Source organism: Puma concolor, chromosome E4, assembly GCF_028749965.1.
Source record: "Puma concolor isolate L17-30 chromosome E4, mPumCon1.1.hap2, whole genome shotgun sequence".
Classification (NCBI taxonomy): Eukaryota; Metazoa; Chordata; class Mammalia; order Carnivora; family Felidae; genus Puma; species Puma concolor.
Window position 1 is genome coordinate 38988339 of NC_141683.1, and position 19863 is coordinate 39008201.

At 36.1% G+C, this 19863-nt stretch overlaps 1 protein-coding gene across 1 annotated transcript in view; it reads left to right on the plus strand.

The window, feature by feature from the left end:
• The first annotated feature begins 265 nt into the window (after window positions 1-265).
• PPP2R5A (protein phosphatase 2 regulatory subunit B'alpha) overlaps window positions 266-19863 on the plus strand; it is a 65522-nt gene continuing 45924 nt past the window's right edge. Inside the window, exon 1 of the mRNA XM_025921116.2 lies at window positions 266-598. Coding sequence (XP_025776901.1) covers window positions 415-598 — 184 coding nt within the window. The 5' untranslated portion in view covers window positions 266-414. The remainder of the gene's footprint in view (window positions 599-19863) is intronic.

The window sequence follows — 19863 nt, forward strand, 5'->3', positions numbered from 1 at the left end:
ACTGAGGGGCCAGCCGGCCGGCTGGCGAACTGGGCTGAAGAGCAGAGAGGCGCGCTCGGCGTCCGCACCCCCGCGCCCTCGCCTCAGTTGTCCAAACTTCAGGCTCTCTTCCACCCGCCCTCCGCGCCCGAAGTCAACAACTTCTTCACCCCCCTCCGCCCCCGCCCTTGCCTCCGTCAGCCCCGGGAGGTGGCCGCGCGGCGGGGACCAGGAACCCCCGGCACTGAGATGTGGCCGTGAGGCGGCAGCGGCGGGGAGAAGCTCGGCGGCGCCCCGGAGCGGGAGGGCGGCGCGGCCGGGGGGGACGGGGCGGAGGGGCGCGAGCTCTCCGCGCCTCTCCCCCGCCTCCTCCTCCTGCCGCTGCCCGTTCCGTGCTTGCAGCAGCCGGAGCTGCCAAGCGCCAGGGCCGCGGCGATGTCGTCGTCGTCGCCGCCGGCGGGGGCTGCCAACGCCGCCGCCATCTCGGCCTCGGAGAAAGTGGACGGCTTCACCCGGAAATCGGTGCGCAAGGCGCAGAGGCAGAAGCGCTCCCAGGGCTCGTCGCAGTTCCGCAGCCAGGGCAGCCAGGCGGAGCTGCACCCCTTGCCCCAGCTCAAAGGTAACCTCGGAGGGTGCAGCCCCGGGAGGGAGCGCAGGGGCTCGCCCCCGCGCCGTTAGAGCCATTTCCTCCTGGGGTTTCCTTCTGCGCCGGTGGGGCTCGTAGTGTGAGCGGTGTTTCCACTGTTGCCTCCCCCGAACCCCGCTCGATTCAAACAGGTTTGGTGTTCAGAGTCTTGCTTCTTCTCCCTGATTCACCTGAACTCTTCCCTTCCCTAGAGGCTGCCAACCCTCCTCCCCACCTGCGCGCTCGCTCACCTGCCCTTGCGATTGCAACTCTCCTGCGTCTCTCGAGGTAGTTTCTTCACTCTTCCTCCGGGCTTGTCCTTCCCCTCGTGGCTTCAACAGCCTGCCCTGCCTTCCGACCTGTAGTCTCTCGGAGACCCTCCTCCGCTTTTCAGACACTTTCAACTTCTTCTTTACTTTTCCAGTTACCAAGTTTCTGCTCCCACCCTCTCCTCACCTCCCCTTCCCATTGATCTTTCCTAAGAGTCACGCTGACCGGGATCTCTAGGCAATCGTAATGCAAACAGCGGTCAGGAGTTAGCTGGTCTTCAGATGTATTTATAAGAACAAGCCTAAAAATCAGACTAGTGTCTTATTTACTGGGTCGTTAGGTTTAGATGGTATCGTTAACTCAAAGTATAGAAAGACTTAAAATACTTTATTGCCTAAGAAGATACACGCGGTAAATTTGGAGAAGTATAAAAGAGTAAATGTTGCTTTGCAATGGAATGGGAACTTAGTTCGCGAAGCAGGGATTCCAGGGAGGAATCTACAGTAGGTTTGTAGGTTTGTACAGTAGTTCAAATTCGTATCCGTGCCTAATGCTTTACAGGAGAACTTAGCACTTCTTTTGGCTCACTTTTACTACTAGATTTAAAGGATATTTAATAAAGTGTTTCCTGGTGGTCTAGTTTATTGTTTGTGCGTTACTCTTTTAATTTTATAATTTTAATGTCTTCACTTTTTACGAGCTAGAAATTGTCTGGGAATAAGATGATAATGCTCCTAGACATTTAAAACAATTCTTATAAAAAGAAACCTGATACAAATCTAGATAATCTGCTTTGCAAGATCTGGAAGATAAAGATTCATACTAAAATAGATAAATGTTCAGATTTTTCAATCCATTTCATCTCCTTCAAGGATAATCTGGTTCTGCTTTGTCTTCGGACCTATGAATCCAGCCTTAGTTTGGCTGAGAGTCTAAAGAAAACCCCAGATCAAATCACAGTTGACCTACAGTAGATCTGGAACTCCATTCAGACCCTATACTGCCCCGTCTCTAAGGTTCTTCTAAATCAAGAACATTCCACAACCAGAATCAAACTGGCTTTTGAAAGAAGGTTTCATTTATGATATGTGTAGCTTGTGTTGCTGCATTTATCATTTGTTCTTTAGCATGAAAAAATTGTTAAAATTTACACATCATAGTCAATGGTAAACCACAATGGTAGGCATTACCAACATTTTAATTCTTGAGTGATGTCATAGCTATAAAAGAATATCATCTTACCTCTTAGGACATTGTATTGCTGTTCATGGATTTTAAAGTGTAAAAAATAAAGCAGTGATATAAAAATCAAAGCTGTGAAAGTTAAAACATTTTTTATTGTTGATTTTTTTCCATTAAATTGTCAAGTTATTTTTTATAGGTTGAAGGTTTACTGCTAGCATTATTCATACTTAATAAATTTGGTTTTTAGTAAGGTATTGTGGATCCTTAGGGTTATCTTTATTAATATAATACTTCTATGTAATAAAAATAATGGCATATTTAACATAGTAGATCAAGCTAGGAAGTGCAGTTTTAATACACTTTTAATACAGTTTTTAAAAGCTTGGCAAAAATATGCAGAGTCAGTAATCCTCTATGTTATATGTACATAGTTCAACAAGTTGAAGGTGCCATTGAATGTTTTATTTATAGTATTTTGTCACTAGCAGAGAAAAAATAAAATTAGAACTTTAGATAACAACTGTATATTTAACATGAAAATATAGTGTTCTTTAAAAGGAAAGTTAGGTATTCAAGATAAATTTATGCACATTTAATTGTGAAATAAGACCCTTTCTTGGATTACCCACTAATAATAGCTACTTTTACTCCAGATGCCAGAATGCGTGAAAAGTGCTTTTTTAAAAAATTCAGTTGCTTCACATGGTACTTTGGCAGTGTACTTGATACTACAGAGTTGTGTGCTTTTTCTGTAGTAATTTTTTCCATTTGTGGTCTTAACAACAACCAATGGAAAGCCCTTTAGTATGTGTTTGAAAGAGAATTTTTCTTTCTGCTCTGAAATACAATCTTCCTGTGGAGAGATTCAGATATTTGTGGACAACCGAGATCTTTCAAGTGTTTATACTAACCTGCTTATGTTACACTTTGTCCACATGGATCTAAACTGGAAAGGTGCCAGCTATTTTCCTCAAAGCATACTATGGGTAAGGATTAGCAAAATAACCCAACTTTTTCATCCATAAGAAGTTTATTTGTGCAAAATCATTTAGTAAGTAGGTTGCAGGATTTTAAGGGGGAAAATGTTAAGAGAAAACTCTGTTTTGTTATAGGACATGTTTAATAAAAAAGCCTTGTTAAAAGGATTTTTTAAAAAAGAGACACTGGCTCAGTCGGTTAAGCGTCCGACTTCAGCTCCTGTCATGATATCACGGTGGGTTCAAGCCCTGCATCTGGCTCTATGCTGACAGCTCGGAGCCTGGAGCCTGCTTCTGATTCTGTGTCTCCCTCTCTCTCTGCCCCTCCCCTGCTCACACTCTGTCTCACTCTGTCTCTCAAAAATAAATAAATGTAAAAAAAAAAAAATTTTTTTTTTTTAAAGAGAAACTGTTACGTGGGTTTTGAAAATTAAACTGCCTTACTGTATAGCTTAAAAACATTTTTTTTTCAAAACACTTTTGAATTTTCTTATGTTAATTGTGTAAGTTCCCCCTGAGAACTAGGTACTAGAAATAAAAGTAGCATTTCATGAATCAATTTTTTTGTTTTTAAATTTAAGTTCGTATAGGACTTAATTTTTCTACCTTAGACTTTTCCTTTAGTAACCAAGTTAGGAAACTTCTAACCTTGAAAGAATATGTTACTCACAATAGGAAGTTTTTCAGCTTATTTTAACCTGTTTCGTCTCTGGAAGAATTTGTTTACTGGTAAAGTAGTAGTTGCCTGACATTTATATAACCCTTAGCATTTACAAATTGTTTCATACTTTGCTTTATTTCTGTAATTATAAAAACAGTATTGTGTATAATTAGTGAAACAGTCCAAAGATGTATAACTCCTAATCCCTGACATCCCTTGCTTTTTCACACTTACTAAGGAAATGCTGTTGTGTGACAAGCCATAGCTCAGTGTATTTTTACAAACATATTTCATCAGGTCATCTCAGCAGCTCTGTGCAAAACCAGTATTATTCACATTTTATTGACAAGAAAAGTTGAGGCTTATGCAGCTAATTTCAGGCCTGTGATTATTTATCTGGTGTAACAACTGATACCGGTACTCAGGTCAAAGGATTTCAGTATTTATGCTGTTAACCTGTTTCATAAAAATTTGAACTAGTATGATAGAGGTGGGTCATTGGGGCAGTCCAGGGTCAAAGGTAAATTTTTAATCTTTCTGAGTTATTTTCCTTATCTGTAAAATGGGGATAATACCTTCTCTCTCCCCAGGATTGTAGGGAATAAGTGAAATAATGTAATTAAAATGTCTAAAAATAGGCAAAGAATGTTAACTCCCATTGTCTTTGATATTTGAAAATCCAGATTAAAAATATGTTTTATTTTTTTACTTTGTTAAAAAAAATTTTTTTTAGCGTTTATTAATTTTTGAGAGACAGAGCGTGAGCAGGGGAAGGGCAGAGAGAGAGGGAGACACAAATCTGAAGCAGGCTCCAGGCTCTGAGCTGTCAGCACAGAGCCCAATGCGGGGCTCGAACTCACAAACTGCAAGATCATGACCTCTGAGCCTAAGTCAACCGCTTACCCAACTGAGCCACCCAGGCGCCCCTAAAAATATTTTTTAAATGAAAGATTCACATAAATAGTAAACTTTTCTGGGGACTTAAAGTTTGATTTTATTTATAATCAGTTTGCAGATATGATTTATGTGAAGTAAGATGAAGCTATATCATTTTTCAGCATTGGTGTAGAAGTGGAAATAGGGTAGAATTAAACTGTTTAAAATATTAAAAGCGTAGCTACAAGATTTTTACCAGGCAAAGACATTGAATTAATTAACCAGTAGAATTGTATAGATGTGCATTTCTCCTACAGGAAGCAGTAAATAGCAAAGAACAGAATGAAACTGGCTTTGAGATTTAAGTGAAGAACTTCCTAAGTTATCACTCAGATTCTTGGTTGGTATATTCTTAGAAACTGGGTCCCACTGGAGGTATCCAGGCCAGTAACAGTGATGCTGATTTGAAGTGCCTTGCTTACCTTTAGGGAAAGATATTTTTTCCCCTTGAGGTATGTGGTCTTTTAGGGTAACTGGAACAAGAACACTGACATGATCTGAAGTTTTATAACTACCTTAACTTTCTTGTGGGGGAGACATTATTAACTCTTTTTAATGTTTAAAGGTCTTCTCAAAGTTAATATAATTTTCTCTAAACCCAAAACCCCTTTTTATAGTTGGGTTGGCCCTAAAGGAGAGTTGAAATTCATCTGAATGTATCAAGAGAAGTGTTTGTTTGCAAAGGCATATGACATTTTTGTCATTTTAGGACTGTTTTCTGAAAATAATGCTGTATCTTCTGGAAGACTTATTTTTTAATTAAAAAAGTTTTTAAGGATATACTTAGAGAAATTGATAATCTGGTATCCATTGCTGTCTTTCATGTGAAATTATACAGACTTAATTCTCCAATTAAGTCTAATTTAACATCTTCAGAATTCCTATTTAGGGTCAAATTCCTTTTCCCCCCAAATTTATTACCTATTCTGATTCTTAATTGAATTTTGGGTTATTTTATGAAGTGTCTAATTGAATAAAGTGATAATCCAGTAAAATGTATTTAGTTAAAATAATGTGATCATTGGGATAGCGCACTATCCTGTAAATAGTAGACTAGTTGTCTTTCTGCATCATTGATGACTCACAGTTGCTTTGGGCTAGTTGTTTAACCCCTTGGAACTTCAGTTTAATCATTTTTATTTGTAAGAATAACATTTTCCCTTGATAAAATCACGGAGATGAATTAGTCCCTCTTTGGATGACAGAGACAAATTATAAACAATGATACATTTGGGAAATAGATTTTTGTGCTTTATTTTTGAAATTTAACTTTTTAAATTACAAAAAGCTGGTAATGAGACTAGCTTGTTTTTATTTTTATATTTAGCACTCTGGATCTCAACCCTGGCTGTAAACTTACAGAGCTTTAAAAAAATATCAATGCCTAGGCCCACCCTCTAAGAGATTCTAAATTAATTGGCCTAAGGTAGGACCCAGGCATTTGTATTTTTAAAAGCTCCCAGGGTGATTCTAATGTGCAGCCAGGGTTGAGATCACTAATTTAGCTTTATCTGTCTATTGATTTAATTCATTAATTGAGACTTTGTCCTTTTCTCTCTGATACTCATGGCTCATTACCCAGCCTATTTACATTTCCTGCCCTCACTTCACCTCCTGCTATTTACTTTTCACTCTCTTAACTTTGCTGCCCCCTGTGGCTGATCAGCTGCTTTCCTGAAGAGATGTTAGATTCTGGAGTTTTAGGTATGAGATGATTCTATAGGATTTTTCTGTGGTTACCATAATTAAAAATTAACTATTACATTCTATATTAGGTGGTCTGTTTTTCTTTTCTCTGTGATTTTGGAGCTGTGGCTGAATAAAATGAAAGTGAGAAATATCTTAGAGGTTTCCCTAGTTTTAATCCCATCGTTCAGGGTAACATGATGATTCCAACCGCTCTGGCATGTAAAACTGATATTTGCCATACACTAAAAGCATTGTTCTGCTTCTTTAAGATTTAAAACTAAGATTCTAGTGTATATGTTGAATAGTAGGTAGTAAACAAGCGAGCTATTTTTTAACTTGAACTATTTTGGGTTATGTCTTGTATGTATTCAGCAACAAGAAATTTTTTTTTGCACAGTATTTTTACTTCTTGTCCTCTTGATCTAAACTACAGCTTTTTATTGAAGGTAGAACAGCAAGGACCTGGTACCACTTTATTTCATATCCCTATTTTGTCTTTGACCTTTCTGCTATTCAATTTGAGTAAGACTTGTATTTGTTGTTTTGAGTCAGTGTTCAGTTGTTATGGAATGATATTCTGTCTCCAGAATGGTAAAATGCTTTTGAAAGCAGAAGTCGTTTGTGTTTTCATATCCTGTTGTGGTACCAAATACAGTATTGTGTGTATAGTAATTGTAGTTATGTAGTTATAATGAATGTTTTGTCAAAGAAATTACCTGTTGGTTGTCTGTTGACTCTCCTCCCTTAACGCTCCTCCCCCGACCCAGTTATTGACTGCTTCTTTCAGTGTTGTTTGTTCACTGATGTTTGATGCTATCAGTAGATTGGTTCTCTTCTGTTTTGCTTTTTATTTTAATATGTTTGTGTCTAAATCTGGTTCCAAGTTTTTAAGCAAAAAATTCTGGGCTTTTGATACCATGATAGTAAATGTAAGTTTAAAACAAAAGATTGTTTGTTTTTGTATTTTGTGCTTTGCAAATGACTGGTATAAGGGGCATGAAACATTATTGATAGATTTCTTGCTAGGAAAGATGTTATGGAAGGTTTATGTGGAACAGTAGTACTGGGTTGACTCTCAGATGTGAACATGTGTATGCAAACATTGTATAAATTCAAATAATTAGTTTGCAGTAATTTCTAAATTTGAGTTGCAGTCTTTCTAAGGATGTCCTTGAAGGAGATGAAAGGAACAGATTTTAAATATATAATTACTTTTAATGCATTATTGTGTAATGAGGAATGTAAATGCTTTGCTGAAAGAGTTTTACATGACAGAATAGGTTTATGCAAAATAAACTCTACTTGTCTGGGCAGGATATTGACTAATAAGCAGGTTCAAACCTACTTTTTAAGTATATCTTTTGAACTCTTCCCTGAAGGAATTTGTTTATGTGGGCTTTTTGAGTGAGTGCTGGTGAATTTTAGAAATCTTGCAGTTTTGATCAGAAATCCTAAAGAAGTATATTATGATTTTGTGGAGGAGTAATTTGCTGAATATGATAGGCTCACATGATGAAATTCAGAGAACCTGTTTGTAACTTGGACACCGACGGCAAGGGATTTCTTGGGAACACACTCCTCCTACTGGAATGGTGATGCTAATTGCATCTACTATAACCTGACCATGATGTTATATCTAGTTGAGCCTTCTGGTTCTGAATGGCACCTCAGAAGTCATTGTAGTTTAGCCTCCACTGGGAATCAATTTTGCTTTTTTTCAAAATAAATAGCTATCTTGTCATTTCCTTAGAGAAGCTTTCTTTAATGTAGGGAGGAAACATGGGGTTTTTAAGCTCCTAGAGGCTTTCTCGATTTTGTTTAGTTAATGAATACACTGTATGGACATACCTAAAAAGAGGATAAATGTCTGAAACAGGAATTTTTTAATGACTGGACTTACTTTGTAATTCAGGAGTATCAAATCTTAAATATGGCTTCAAAATTTTCTCAACATTTTCTCTTTTAATTAGTTTTGCCTGTTTCACACTCAATTGGTAAAAGAAATCTAGAATTATAGCTATTATCAGAAGTTAAAGATTATTTGAACATATTGTTAATCCTATGCCTTTAAATCAATAAAGTGAAAAAGACGGAACAGTTTTTGTTGTAAACTCTGAATTTTGATTAGCAAAACCGAGTGTTTCAACCAGACTTTTATAATAACACCTGCTGAAGCCATAAGTAAAATAAGATATGATTTCTGTAGGAATATGTATCTGCTTTAAAAGAAAAAAACTTACAGTACCATTCTTTTAATTGGCCAGAGGAAAAAGATCTCGTTTACCTGCTGTTAAAACTAGATACATACTTTACTTTTTTTTTTTTTAAATTAAATGTCTTTAGGAAATTGTAGTTTGGTTGGGAATATAGACATGTAAGCAGGCAGCTTCAACTACTATCATAAGTTTTGAAGTAAGAGTAAGCAGTAAGTGGCTAGGGTAGTGGTATAAGGGGGACCCAGTCCAGTTTTGGTATGTAAGGAGAGAGATCAGGGAAAGTTTCCTAGAGAAAGTGACAGGTACACTGAGACCTAAATGATCTTCTTGTTCAGCCAAGAGAGATGGGGTCCAAGAGTTCCACCTAAAGGCCAATATGTGCAGCCTCAGGGGTGAATGAGCATAGCCTATTTGGGGAACTGCCAGCAGTCTATGTGGCTGTGATGAAGAGTGTTGTAATAGGGAACTGATTAGAGAAGACACTGGAGCAACAGTTAGGGTCTAGATCATAGTCTAAATGCCATGTATTGCATTTACTCCTCTGAAAGAAGCATGAAGAGTAATGGGTGTAAGAGAGATGGGTGTAAGGAACACTAGTGAGGATGCTGGCACAGTAATCCAGACAATAGATGAAGGTGGCCACGTCTAAGGCTAGATTTGGTGAGAGGGAAGAACCAATGATGATACATTTCTAATTTGGGTAGCTAGAGGCACGATAGCAATTTACTGAAAGGGAGAAAGAGGAAGATCAGATTTGGGAGAGGGCAATGGTTTTTTTGTTGGACAGGTTGAAATGCCTGTGGGAAATCAAATTGAAGCTGTCTAGTAGGAAGTTAGATATTTGGTTCCAGAGCTAAATAGACCTATGCTAGAGATAACAATTTGGGAGTCTTTAGATTAAGATTTTTTTTTAAGTTTATTTATTTATTTTGAGAGAGAGACAGCATGAGTGGGGGAGAGGCAGAGAGAGAGGGAGAGAGAGAATCCCAAGCAGGCACTGCACAGTCAGTGCAGAGCCCAGCGCAGGACTCAAAACTCAAGAAACCGTGAGATCATGGACCTGAGGCGAAGCCAAGAGTCTAAGGCTAAGCCACCTAGGTGCCCTGGGAGTCTTTAGGTTAAAGGTGGCATTTGAAATGATTTAAGTAGAAGCAACCACTGAAAATGTGTAGAAAGAGAAGAGGTCAAGGAATACCATTATTTAGATGATGATCAAAGGAAAGGGGGTAATCTCAAGGCAAGAGACATAGCTTAAGTGGAGGCAAAGGAAGACAGGTAAGGGTAGAAACAAGTCATTCAAGTGATGAGAATCTTTAAAAATGGGGGTGGGGAACTAGTAACATTGAAAAGAGCTATTGACAAGTCAAGTAAGAGCTGAAAAGTTTCCATGGGTTTAGTAATCTGAGTAACATTGGTGACTTGAGAGGCGTTTCAGAGGTTGATAAGACTTGAAATTTCTGTAAAGTGAGGAATTAATGGAAATTGTTAAAGTCAAGTCAGTAAGTAGGACTTCTCTTTCAGGAAGCCTGACAGTTAGAAAAAATATATCACTAGCTTTTGGGTGCAGAATGGATATTGTATCAGAACAAGATTTTTATAAGGAGGACTAGTTAGGAGGTTATTTTACTGGGCAAGGGGAGACATGGCGTGGCTTGGGCTAGGGGTGGTAGCAGCTGAAATGGAGAGAAAGAGGTGTATTTAAGATGTATCTTAGATAGATGGGATAATCTAGATGGAAAACCTAGAGCTGTATTTTGAAATTTGACATTTTGAGATATTCTTTTGGAAGTGTGAATCACGGAGTGCTCATTTGGTAATTTCTATGACTTCTAAACATTAATTACAAGATTTTCAAGTTTGCCTTTTAGAAAATGGTTATAGTTTGAAATGTTGGCTACTTGGTCTTCTGGCCAAATAAGGATTATCTACTCACTTTTCAGTGGAATGTCTGTGTACGCCAGATGGTGTATGTGTGAGGGAGATCACAAAATATGTCGGGACAAGTGCATGAGTGAGGTTAGAATTACTTACTGCCTGTTTTCTACCTTTAGACTGTAAGTAAAGTGCTCCAAGACCTGAGATACGTATCTTCTTCCCCAGCAATTAGGTAGTCAGTTCTTGATTTTATTATTTATTGAATGAAATAATGAAGCAAAAACTATTAAATTGACTTAAAGAAAAACACCATTTTGTGTCATGCAGTGATTGACAGTTTTATAATGATTGATAACCAAGTCCCATAGTGTTTACATATAGCACTAAATTTAGCATTTTGTTGATGAAGAAAACAAAACAGGTAGGCTATATTTTTGTGCAAGTCATTTATAGCTCAGTATCTTTTCAGTTGGTTATTGATTCTTCCTCTATAATATTAAACTGAAAATGTGTATTGCCTGCACTAAAGCAAAATTAACACCTTATTTTCTAACAGTGCAAAGGAAAAATAATAGTAATTGAGCCTTGTGAAGACTGATTTCTTTTAGGTCCTGGGCAGGTAGACCAGTAGTGAACATAGTTTTTTCTAAGAATCTTCAAAGCAGAGGATTTTTATTTCTTAAATTCTTCTGATATAGAAATACTTCATTGATATTCTTTGGAGTCTCCCTTTTAGCACCATTCCTCCCTTTTTAAAGTAATGTAAAAATTTTTATTGGAGAACATTTGTTTTATGAATGTGTGCTGAGAAATAAGATGAAGGAACTTTTAATCACTCAGCACTTTTGTCTGAGCTAGATTTATAATATGAAGTTAAGGTTAAAACCTATAATTAGCAGCTTTGAGGAGTTATTTTGAAATATCAAGAACCAATCAGCCTGTCTACTTATTTTTGCCTCTCTTTTGGAAATGCTATGTATATTTCACTCTCCCTTTAAGCTATGTAGACACAGTTTTGAAAACTTGTATTTGCAGCCACATTAACATAATCTTTCTGATCATTATTTCCCAATTTGAGAGAGGAAATAAATTGAGCAAAACCGCTAAGTCTTGGATATAAAAATCAGTTGGGCTAATTCATCTGTCACTTTACTGATTTTATTCTCCTGTAAATGCTCCAGGAAAACAAATTAGACGATGTCATCTCTTTTGTCCACATACGTTTGTCCCAGTGTATGAACAGCCTAAATTTGAATCCAGAGTGGAAATAAAGTAGTAAATGTATCAATGAAATGCTTTTAAGGTGCATTTAGTCGTTTTCTTTCATAGGAAATTTCTGTCATTCATGTAGGAAACTTAAAAATAACCCTGCTTTTACCTAGCTACCAGGTAACCAGGCACTGATTTTGGTATTTCATATATTTTGATATCCTGTTTTTAATTTGGACTACATGGATGACCTTACACATAACATATTTTGATATTTTGAGAACTGCTTTTTTTTTCTTTTTTTCTTTCTTTCTTTTTTTTTAAGTCTGGATAAGTAGCTTCTCCCATGGAATAGGAATGACTATTTTAGGATACAATACTTGCTGTGAGTCATGAGTGAGTTTCAGTTTTCATGGTTTTCTAAAATAAACTCACTTAAGGACTGTGCAGTAAGAAATGTCATATTCTTAACTACTCTGTGTCTTTATGATTTTTATAAAAACTGATAGACTGTTAAATTTAAGTCAAAAAAGGATCTTACAAAGGTAGAAAATAAAAATCCCCAGAGGAAACATCTCTTAAAATTTTGAGAATCATTCTCATATTTTCCCATTAAGTGGTATCACATAATGTATGCTATTCTGTAACCCATTTTTACTTTAATTGGATATTATAAATAGCATACTTCTGAAAGGAAAACAGTAAAATTAATTTTTCATTTTTATTATTATTTTTCAGTAGGCTTAATCCCCAGCATGGAGCTCAGTATGGGGCTTGAACTCACCCACCCTGAGATCAAGACCTGAGCTGAGGTCAGAAATTGGATGCTTCACCTACTGAGCCATCCAGGCGCCTCTAAAATTAATTTAGATTTGTTTCTGAATAAAGTTTTTTATTTCTGGAAATACTAGATCAAATCACTTTAGACCTAGAAAAATTCCTTGTATAAAAAGGAGAGGAAATAATTTCTAAGACCACTGGTATTTAATTTTAGGGAGGTTATACATGGATCTCTTTGAAAACCTGATTAAAGAAATGCATCATCTTCTCAGAAAATATCATATACGATATTGTATGTATAATTTTAGGGTTCTTGGATTCACCACCACCACCACCACCACAACCCTGAAGCCCATCTATGGCCTGGTGGTGGGGTGTTTGTAGACCTTAGGGCCTGTTTTCGAGATTTGAACAGCCTCGTTAAGTCAGTAATCCTTTTCCTTAACACGGGTAGCAGGTGTTTCTTAGGAGTTACAGGGAGGAGTAGCTGCCAGATGGAACCTCATCACAGCCATGAAAACTGAAAATAACTATAGAGGCATTGATCTATGAAGATCTGTTTAATACTTCTCGTCCCCCCAAAATTCCAAATGAAAAACAAAATGCTTCTAAAAACCTGTTTTATTTAATGAATAACAGGTTTTATATTCAAATTGAATTAAGCAAAAACAATGTTTCAAAATTTATCACAGAAAAAAACAACAACCAAAAAACAAATTGAATTAAGCCCATGACACGGATATTCCATTTATAGGCATATTTCAAATTGCAGGTTTCATATTCATATTGCATATTCATATTGCAGGTTTGCAGGTTTGGTTCCACCACAATAAAGTAAATATTACAATAAAGTGAGTGAAATGAATTTTTTTATTTCCCAGCACATATAAAAGTTGTATTAACACTGTACTGTATTCTTTTAAGTGTGCAATTGCATTATGGCTAGAAAGTATGTACCTTAATTTAAAAATACTTTATTGCTAAAAAAAATGCTAATCATCAGCTTTCAGTGAGTCATAATCACTGATTATAACTCACCATAACATAAAATAATGAAAAAGTTTGAAATATTCTAAGAATTACCAAAACGTGACACAGAGATACAAAATGAGCAAATGCGGTTAGAAAAATGGTGCCGATAGACTTGCTCAATGCAGGGTTGCCACAGACCTTCAGTTTGTAAAAACTGCAATATCTGGGAAGCGCAATGAAATGAGGTATATTCACATACTCTCTCAGGAGTCTGCTTTTCAGTATTCAGCTTGCTAAAATTCCAGATTTCTGTATTCTAAGAAATGCCCCATATTGGCTCATCTTCATTTCTTGTTCTTTTCTACTTTATCAGAAGTTGTTTTTGAAGACAAAAGATAACAAAGTTAATTTTTTTGAGATAAAAATCAAACAGTGTATTTTTATCCTTCTATAATGCAATGATTGTGGATATATTCACCTTTGAATAGTAACGAGTAAATCATAGAAATATTTATGTTCTTTAAAGTTTTAGTAGTCCAGTGGTTTTAATAAAGTAATATTTGTATATTAGGATTCATTTTCAAATTGGTAGGGTTCATGTATTCAAATTTGCTAAAAGGTGATGCCTCCATTTTTTTCCGGCCATTTTCAATTTTAGTGAAATCCTAGGTCCTAAACTAAGTCCTATTTGCAATGCTGTGAATCATTTGTTAATAAATGTTTCTATTGTTCCTTTATAATAGTTTGATCCTCTAAAGTTTCAAATAAAAGCTGAATTTAGAGTCTCAGTTATTAATGTTCTAGGAGTATTGCCAAAAAAAGCTACATGTCCTATATTCTGTGCCAGTTTCTTAAATTAGAATCTTGGATTGCATCCTCAGCGTGTCACTGTAGTGGTATTGCTGGGTTGCTATGATACAGTGCTTGTTCTATAATTTGTAGCATGAATCCTATATGAGATCCTACTTTAGATTTCTAAAATGTGAGCAGCACTAATTGGAAATATGATCCATTTTTCCTTTAAGGAAAATTATACCTATAAAACTTCTGTTACAGATTACGATACTTGATACTCAAAACTGTTTGTTCTTAAAGGTAAAATAGATTAACAATCAACAACTTGAAATAATTTGGTTGTCCCTAAGAAATTTAGTTTATTACATTTTTTATGAAAATGGGCAAGAAAAGGAAGGTTTTATGATAATGAATATTGAAATTTCACCATTCTACTTGATATTTGAGGTCTTAAGAGAAATAAATATAAACTATATTTTCTGGTAACATGAATTTGAGACAGTGATCAAATCTACATTACACAGGAAAGCTCCACAAATTATCTTACCCTATGGAATTTATTTTTTTTATTCAGTGAACTGTTCTTAAAACCAACCTATGTAGTTCTGTTGATAAAATATTATTCTTATTTTATGATGTGGTTTTTGTGTTTTCATTTACATGTTCTGTATAAATAAGTATAGATGGCATAAAGACCAAACAACGGTATTCTAGGCATGTGTTGTATATACATTTGGGGTAGAATGAAATTTTTATGATTATTGGTTAGTGGCATTTGATCTTTAAACCACAGCTGATCTTTAAACTTTCACTGTCTTTCAGTAATGTTTTGCATATTTAGCATGAAAATATTTTAGAGATCAGGACTGAACTAAAAATTTTAACAGCTTTATTGAGATATAATTCATATACCGTGCAATTCACACATGGCTTTTAGTATATGTACAGATATTTACAACCATCACTACAGTCAATTTTAGAACATTTTCATAATGTCAGAAAGAAATGCCATAGCATTTAACTATTACTCCTCGCCTCACTCATCCCCTACTCTAAGCAGCTACTGATCTACTTTCTGTCTCTATACTCTTTCTGTCTTCTCTCTACTTGCTGTTCCTGTTCTGGACATTTTATATGAATGGGATCATATATAGTCTTTTGTAAGTCTTTTATATCACTGGCTTCTTTTCACCTAACATAATATTTTCAATCATGTGGTAGCATGTATCAGTATTTCATTCCTCTTATGGCTGAGTAATAATCCATTGTATGGCTTTAGTACCATATTTTATTTGTCCATTCATCAGTTGATGGACATTTGGATTTCCACCTTTTGGTTATTATGAATAATGTTGCTGTAAACATTTGTGTACAAGTTTTTGTGTGAGCATATGTTTTAATTTCTCTTGGGTGTATACCTAGAAGTAGAATTTTTGGGTCACATGTAATTTTGTGTTTAATTGCTTGAGGAACTGCCACACTTGTTTTCCACCATGGTCATGCTATTTTACATTCCTACCCACCAGTTTATGATCTCTGCATACCCTCACCAACACTTATTACTCTGACGTTTTTAATACAGCCATCCTAACAGGTACGGAGTGTGAAATTTTTGTGGTTATGATTTGCATTTCTCTAATGACTAAAGATGTCAAGCATCTTTTAATGTGCTTTTTGGCCATTTGGTGTATCCTCCTTGTAGAAATGACTCTTCAGACCCTTTGCCCATTTTTTAATTGAGTTGTCTTTTTATCAAGTCGTAATGTTCCTTTGTCTTTTCACTTCCTTTTTTAAAATTTTTTTTTCAACGTTTTTTATTTATTTTTGGGACAGAGAGAGACAGAGCATGAACAGGGGAGGGGCAGAGAGAGAGGGAGACACAGAATCGGAAACAGACTCCAGGCTCTGAGCCATCAGCCCAGAGCCTGACGCGGGGCTCGAACTCACGGACCGCGAGATCGTGACCTGGCTGAAGTCGGACACTTAACCGACTGCGCCACCCAGGCGCCCCTGTCTTTGCACTTTCTTAATGGTATCCTTTGAAGTGCAGATGGTTTTAATTTTGATAAAATCCTAAATTATCTTTTTTTCTTGTTCCTCATGCTTTTGGTGTCTTAAAAATCTTTCCCAAATCTGATGTCATTAGGTTTACCTTTATGTTTTCTTCTAAGAATGTTATATGTTAGCCTTTACATTTTTAGGTCTTTGATGTATTTTGAGTTCAAGTTTTGTATGGAATGTGATATAACAGTTCAGATTTATTCTTTTGCATGTAGCTATTCAGACGTCCTAGCACCATTTGTTGAAAATACATTTTCCCCATTAGATAAGGAAACTTGTTGAAAACTTGTTTAACTTGTTCAAAATCAGTTGGCACATGGTTTTATTTTTGGGATTTCAGTTCTATTCCACTGATCTGTATTCTATTGTTTTATCAGTACCACACTGTCTTGATTACTTTTGGTTTGTGTAGTACATTTTGAAATGGAAAAGTCTGAGTCTTCCTACTTTGTTCTTTTTCAAGATTGTTTTGGCTATTCTGGCACACTTGAAATTGAAAGAATTAGGTTACTGATCTGAGATTTTTATTTGTTTTTCTATAGGTATTTACAGGTATAAATTCCCTTCTAAATACTTTTTAGCTACATCCCAGATGTGTTAGTATGTTATGTCTTCATTTTCATTTGTCTCAAAATATTTTCTGATTTTTCCTTTGGTATCTTCTTTGATACATTAGTTATTTAGGAGTGTGTATGGTTTAATTTCTGCATATTTGTGATTTTCCCAATTTGTTTTCTGTTACTGATTTATAATTTCATTCTACCATGGTCGAGGACATACTTTGTCATATTTCTGTTTTTACTTTTTTTGAGGTAGTTTTATAACTTGGCATATGGCTTGTCCTGGAGACTGTTCCATGTGCACTTGAGAGTATGTATTCTGCTGTTGTTGGCTGGAGAATTCTATAGTAAATATAAATTCCTTAGTGTTCTATAGAAGTCTGTTAGATCTGGTTAATTTATAGTGTAAGCCTTGTATTTCCTTGATCTTGTGTCTAGTTGTTCTATCCATTATTAAAAATGAGATATTATGGGGCGCCTGAGTGGCACATTGCGTTAGGCATCTGACTCTTGATTTCAGCTTAGGTCATGATATCATGGTTTCATGAATTCGAGCCCTGTGTAGGACTCTGTACTGACAGTGTGGAGCCTGCTTGGGACTCTCTCTCCCCTCTCTCTCTCTGCCCTTTTCCCACTCGTGCGCACTCTCTAAATAAATGAACATTAAAAAAAAAATTTTTTTTTTTAATGAGATCTTGAAGTCTCTCTTGTTGAATTGTCCATTTCTTTCTTCACTTCTTTTAGTTTTGCTTTATATATTTTGGAACTGTTAGTAAGTGCACATATTTTGTAATTGTTGCATCTTAGTCATGAATTGACCCTTTCATCATAAAATGGATCTCTATCTCTAATACAATTTTTTTTGTTTGTTTTAAAATCTGTTTATCTGATATCAGTATACCACTCTAGCTTTCTTGTGTTTGCATGATATATCACTTTCCATCCTTTTCAGTCTATTTGTGTCTTTGAATCTGTAACTTGTTATGGGGAGAAGAGCATATAATTAGGTCTTTTTTAATTCAGTTTGAAATCACTGCCTTTTGACTGGATTGTTTAATCCATTTGTATTTAATGTTATTTGTTGATATAGTTGGATTTATGTCTGCCATTTTACTTTTTGTTTTCTGTGTCTCGTGCCTTTTTTGTTCTACATTCTTCCTTTACTGTTTTCTTTAGTATTAGGTGAATATTTTTCACAGCAGCATTTGTTTGTTTAATGATTTTTGATCACATCATTTTGAGTTTATTTTTAGTGGATGCCCTTGGGCTTATCATGTATATATTTATTGGAATCAACTTCAGATTTATATTAGCTTATTTCCAGTGAGATATGGAAACATTACTTCTGTATTCGTGTATTTCCTTTTCCTCCTTTTTATGGTGTTGTTATTCAGTTACATTTATTGTTACAAACCCAATAGTGTTTTTTTTTTAATTTTTTTTTCAACGTTTATTTATTTTTGGGACAGAGAGACAGAGCATGAACGGGGGAGGAGCAGAGAGAGAGGGAGACACAGAATCAGAAACAGGCTCCAGGCTCTGAGCCATCAGCCCAGAGCCTGACGCGGGGCTCGAACTCACGGACCGCGAGATCGTGACCTGGCTGAAGTCGGACGCTTAACCGACTGCGCCACCCAGGCGCCCCAACCAGTAGTGTTTTATTGTACTTAATGCTTTATCATCATTCATTCATTAGCCCAGTACATGTTTGCTTCCACCCATCTCCTTTGTGCTGTTATTGGCAAATATGTTATATTTCTATATATGGTAATAACCTAATTATATATTTATAATATATATATTATATATATGTGTATTTATATTACTTTATACATTGGGGTTTTTTTGAATCAGCTAAGAGAAAAAAGAAAATATATGCATTTATACTTCCTTTTATAATTACATAATTTACTGGAGTTCTTTGTGGTTTCTTTGTGGATTGGAATTACTTTCTGTGGTTATTTGCTTTCAGCCTGATGGAATTTCTTTAATGTTTCTTGTAAGGCAGTCTGGGTAGCCTCTGAGTTTTTGTTTATTTGGGAATATCTTTATTTTGCCTTTTTTTTTTTTTTTAAGTTTTCTTTAATGTCTATTTTTGAGAGGGAGAGTGCATGAGCAGGGGAAGGGCAGAGAGAGAGAAAGACACAATTCAAAGCAGTCTCCAGGCTCTGAGATGTCAGCACAGAACCTGATGTGGGGCTCGAACTCATGAACCTATGAGATCATCATGACAATTAACTCAGTGGGCCACCCAGGTGCCCCTGCCTTCATTTTTGAATGATAGCTTTGCTGGATATAGGATTTGGGGGTGACAGGTTATTTTGTTTGTTCTTTTTGAGCAGTTTGAATATGTTACTGTGCTGTTTTCTAGCCTCTACTATTTCTACTGAGAAATTAACCATTAATGTTAGCCCTTGTAAGTGACTAGTTGTTTTTCTTTTGCAGCTTTCAAGATTTTTCTCCTTGTCTTTGACTTTCAGCACTTTTATGGTATATCTGTGAATCTCCCTTGTATTTTTCCTTCTTAGAGTTGTTGAGCTTTCTGGATATGCAGCTTAATGTTATTCAGTAAATTTGGGAAGTTTCAGTCATGATTTCTTCAAATATTTTTTTCTGCTTCTTTCTTTTTTCTCCTTTTATGTGCATGTGGTACACGGTGTCCCACAGATTGAAGTTCTGTTCATTTTTTTAAATGTTTTTAAAATTTATTTTGAGAGAGAAAGAGCATTCATGAGTAGGGGAGGGGCAGAGAGAGGGAGAGACAGACAGAGGAGAGAGAGTCCCAAGCAGGCTCTGTACTGTCAGTGCAGAGCACAATGTGGGGCTCATTCTCACAAACTATAGGATCATGACCTGAGTCGAAATCAAGAGTCAGACACCTAACTGAGCCACCCAGGTGTTCCTGAAGTTCTGTTCATTTTTATTCACCTCTTTTTCTGTATTCAGATTTCATAGTCTGTATCAATTTATCTTCAAACTTCCCTAGTTCTTTCCTCTGCCAATTCACATCAGTTGAGTCCTTCTAGTGAGTTTTTCATTTTGTTATTGTACTTGGCAATGCAGAATCTTCTTG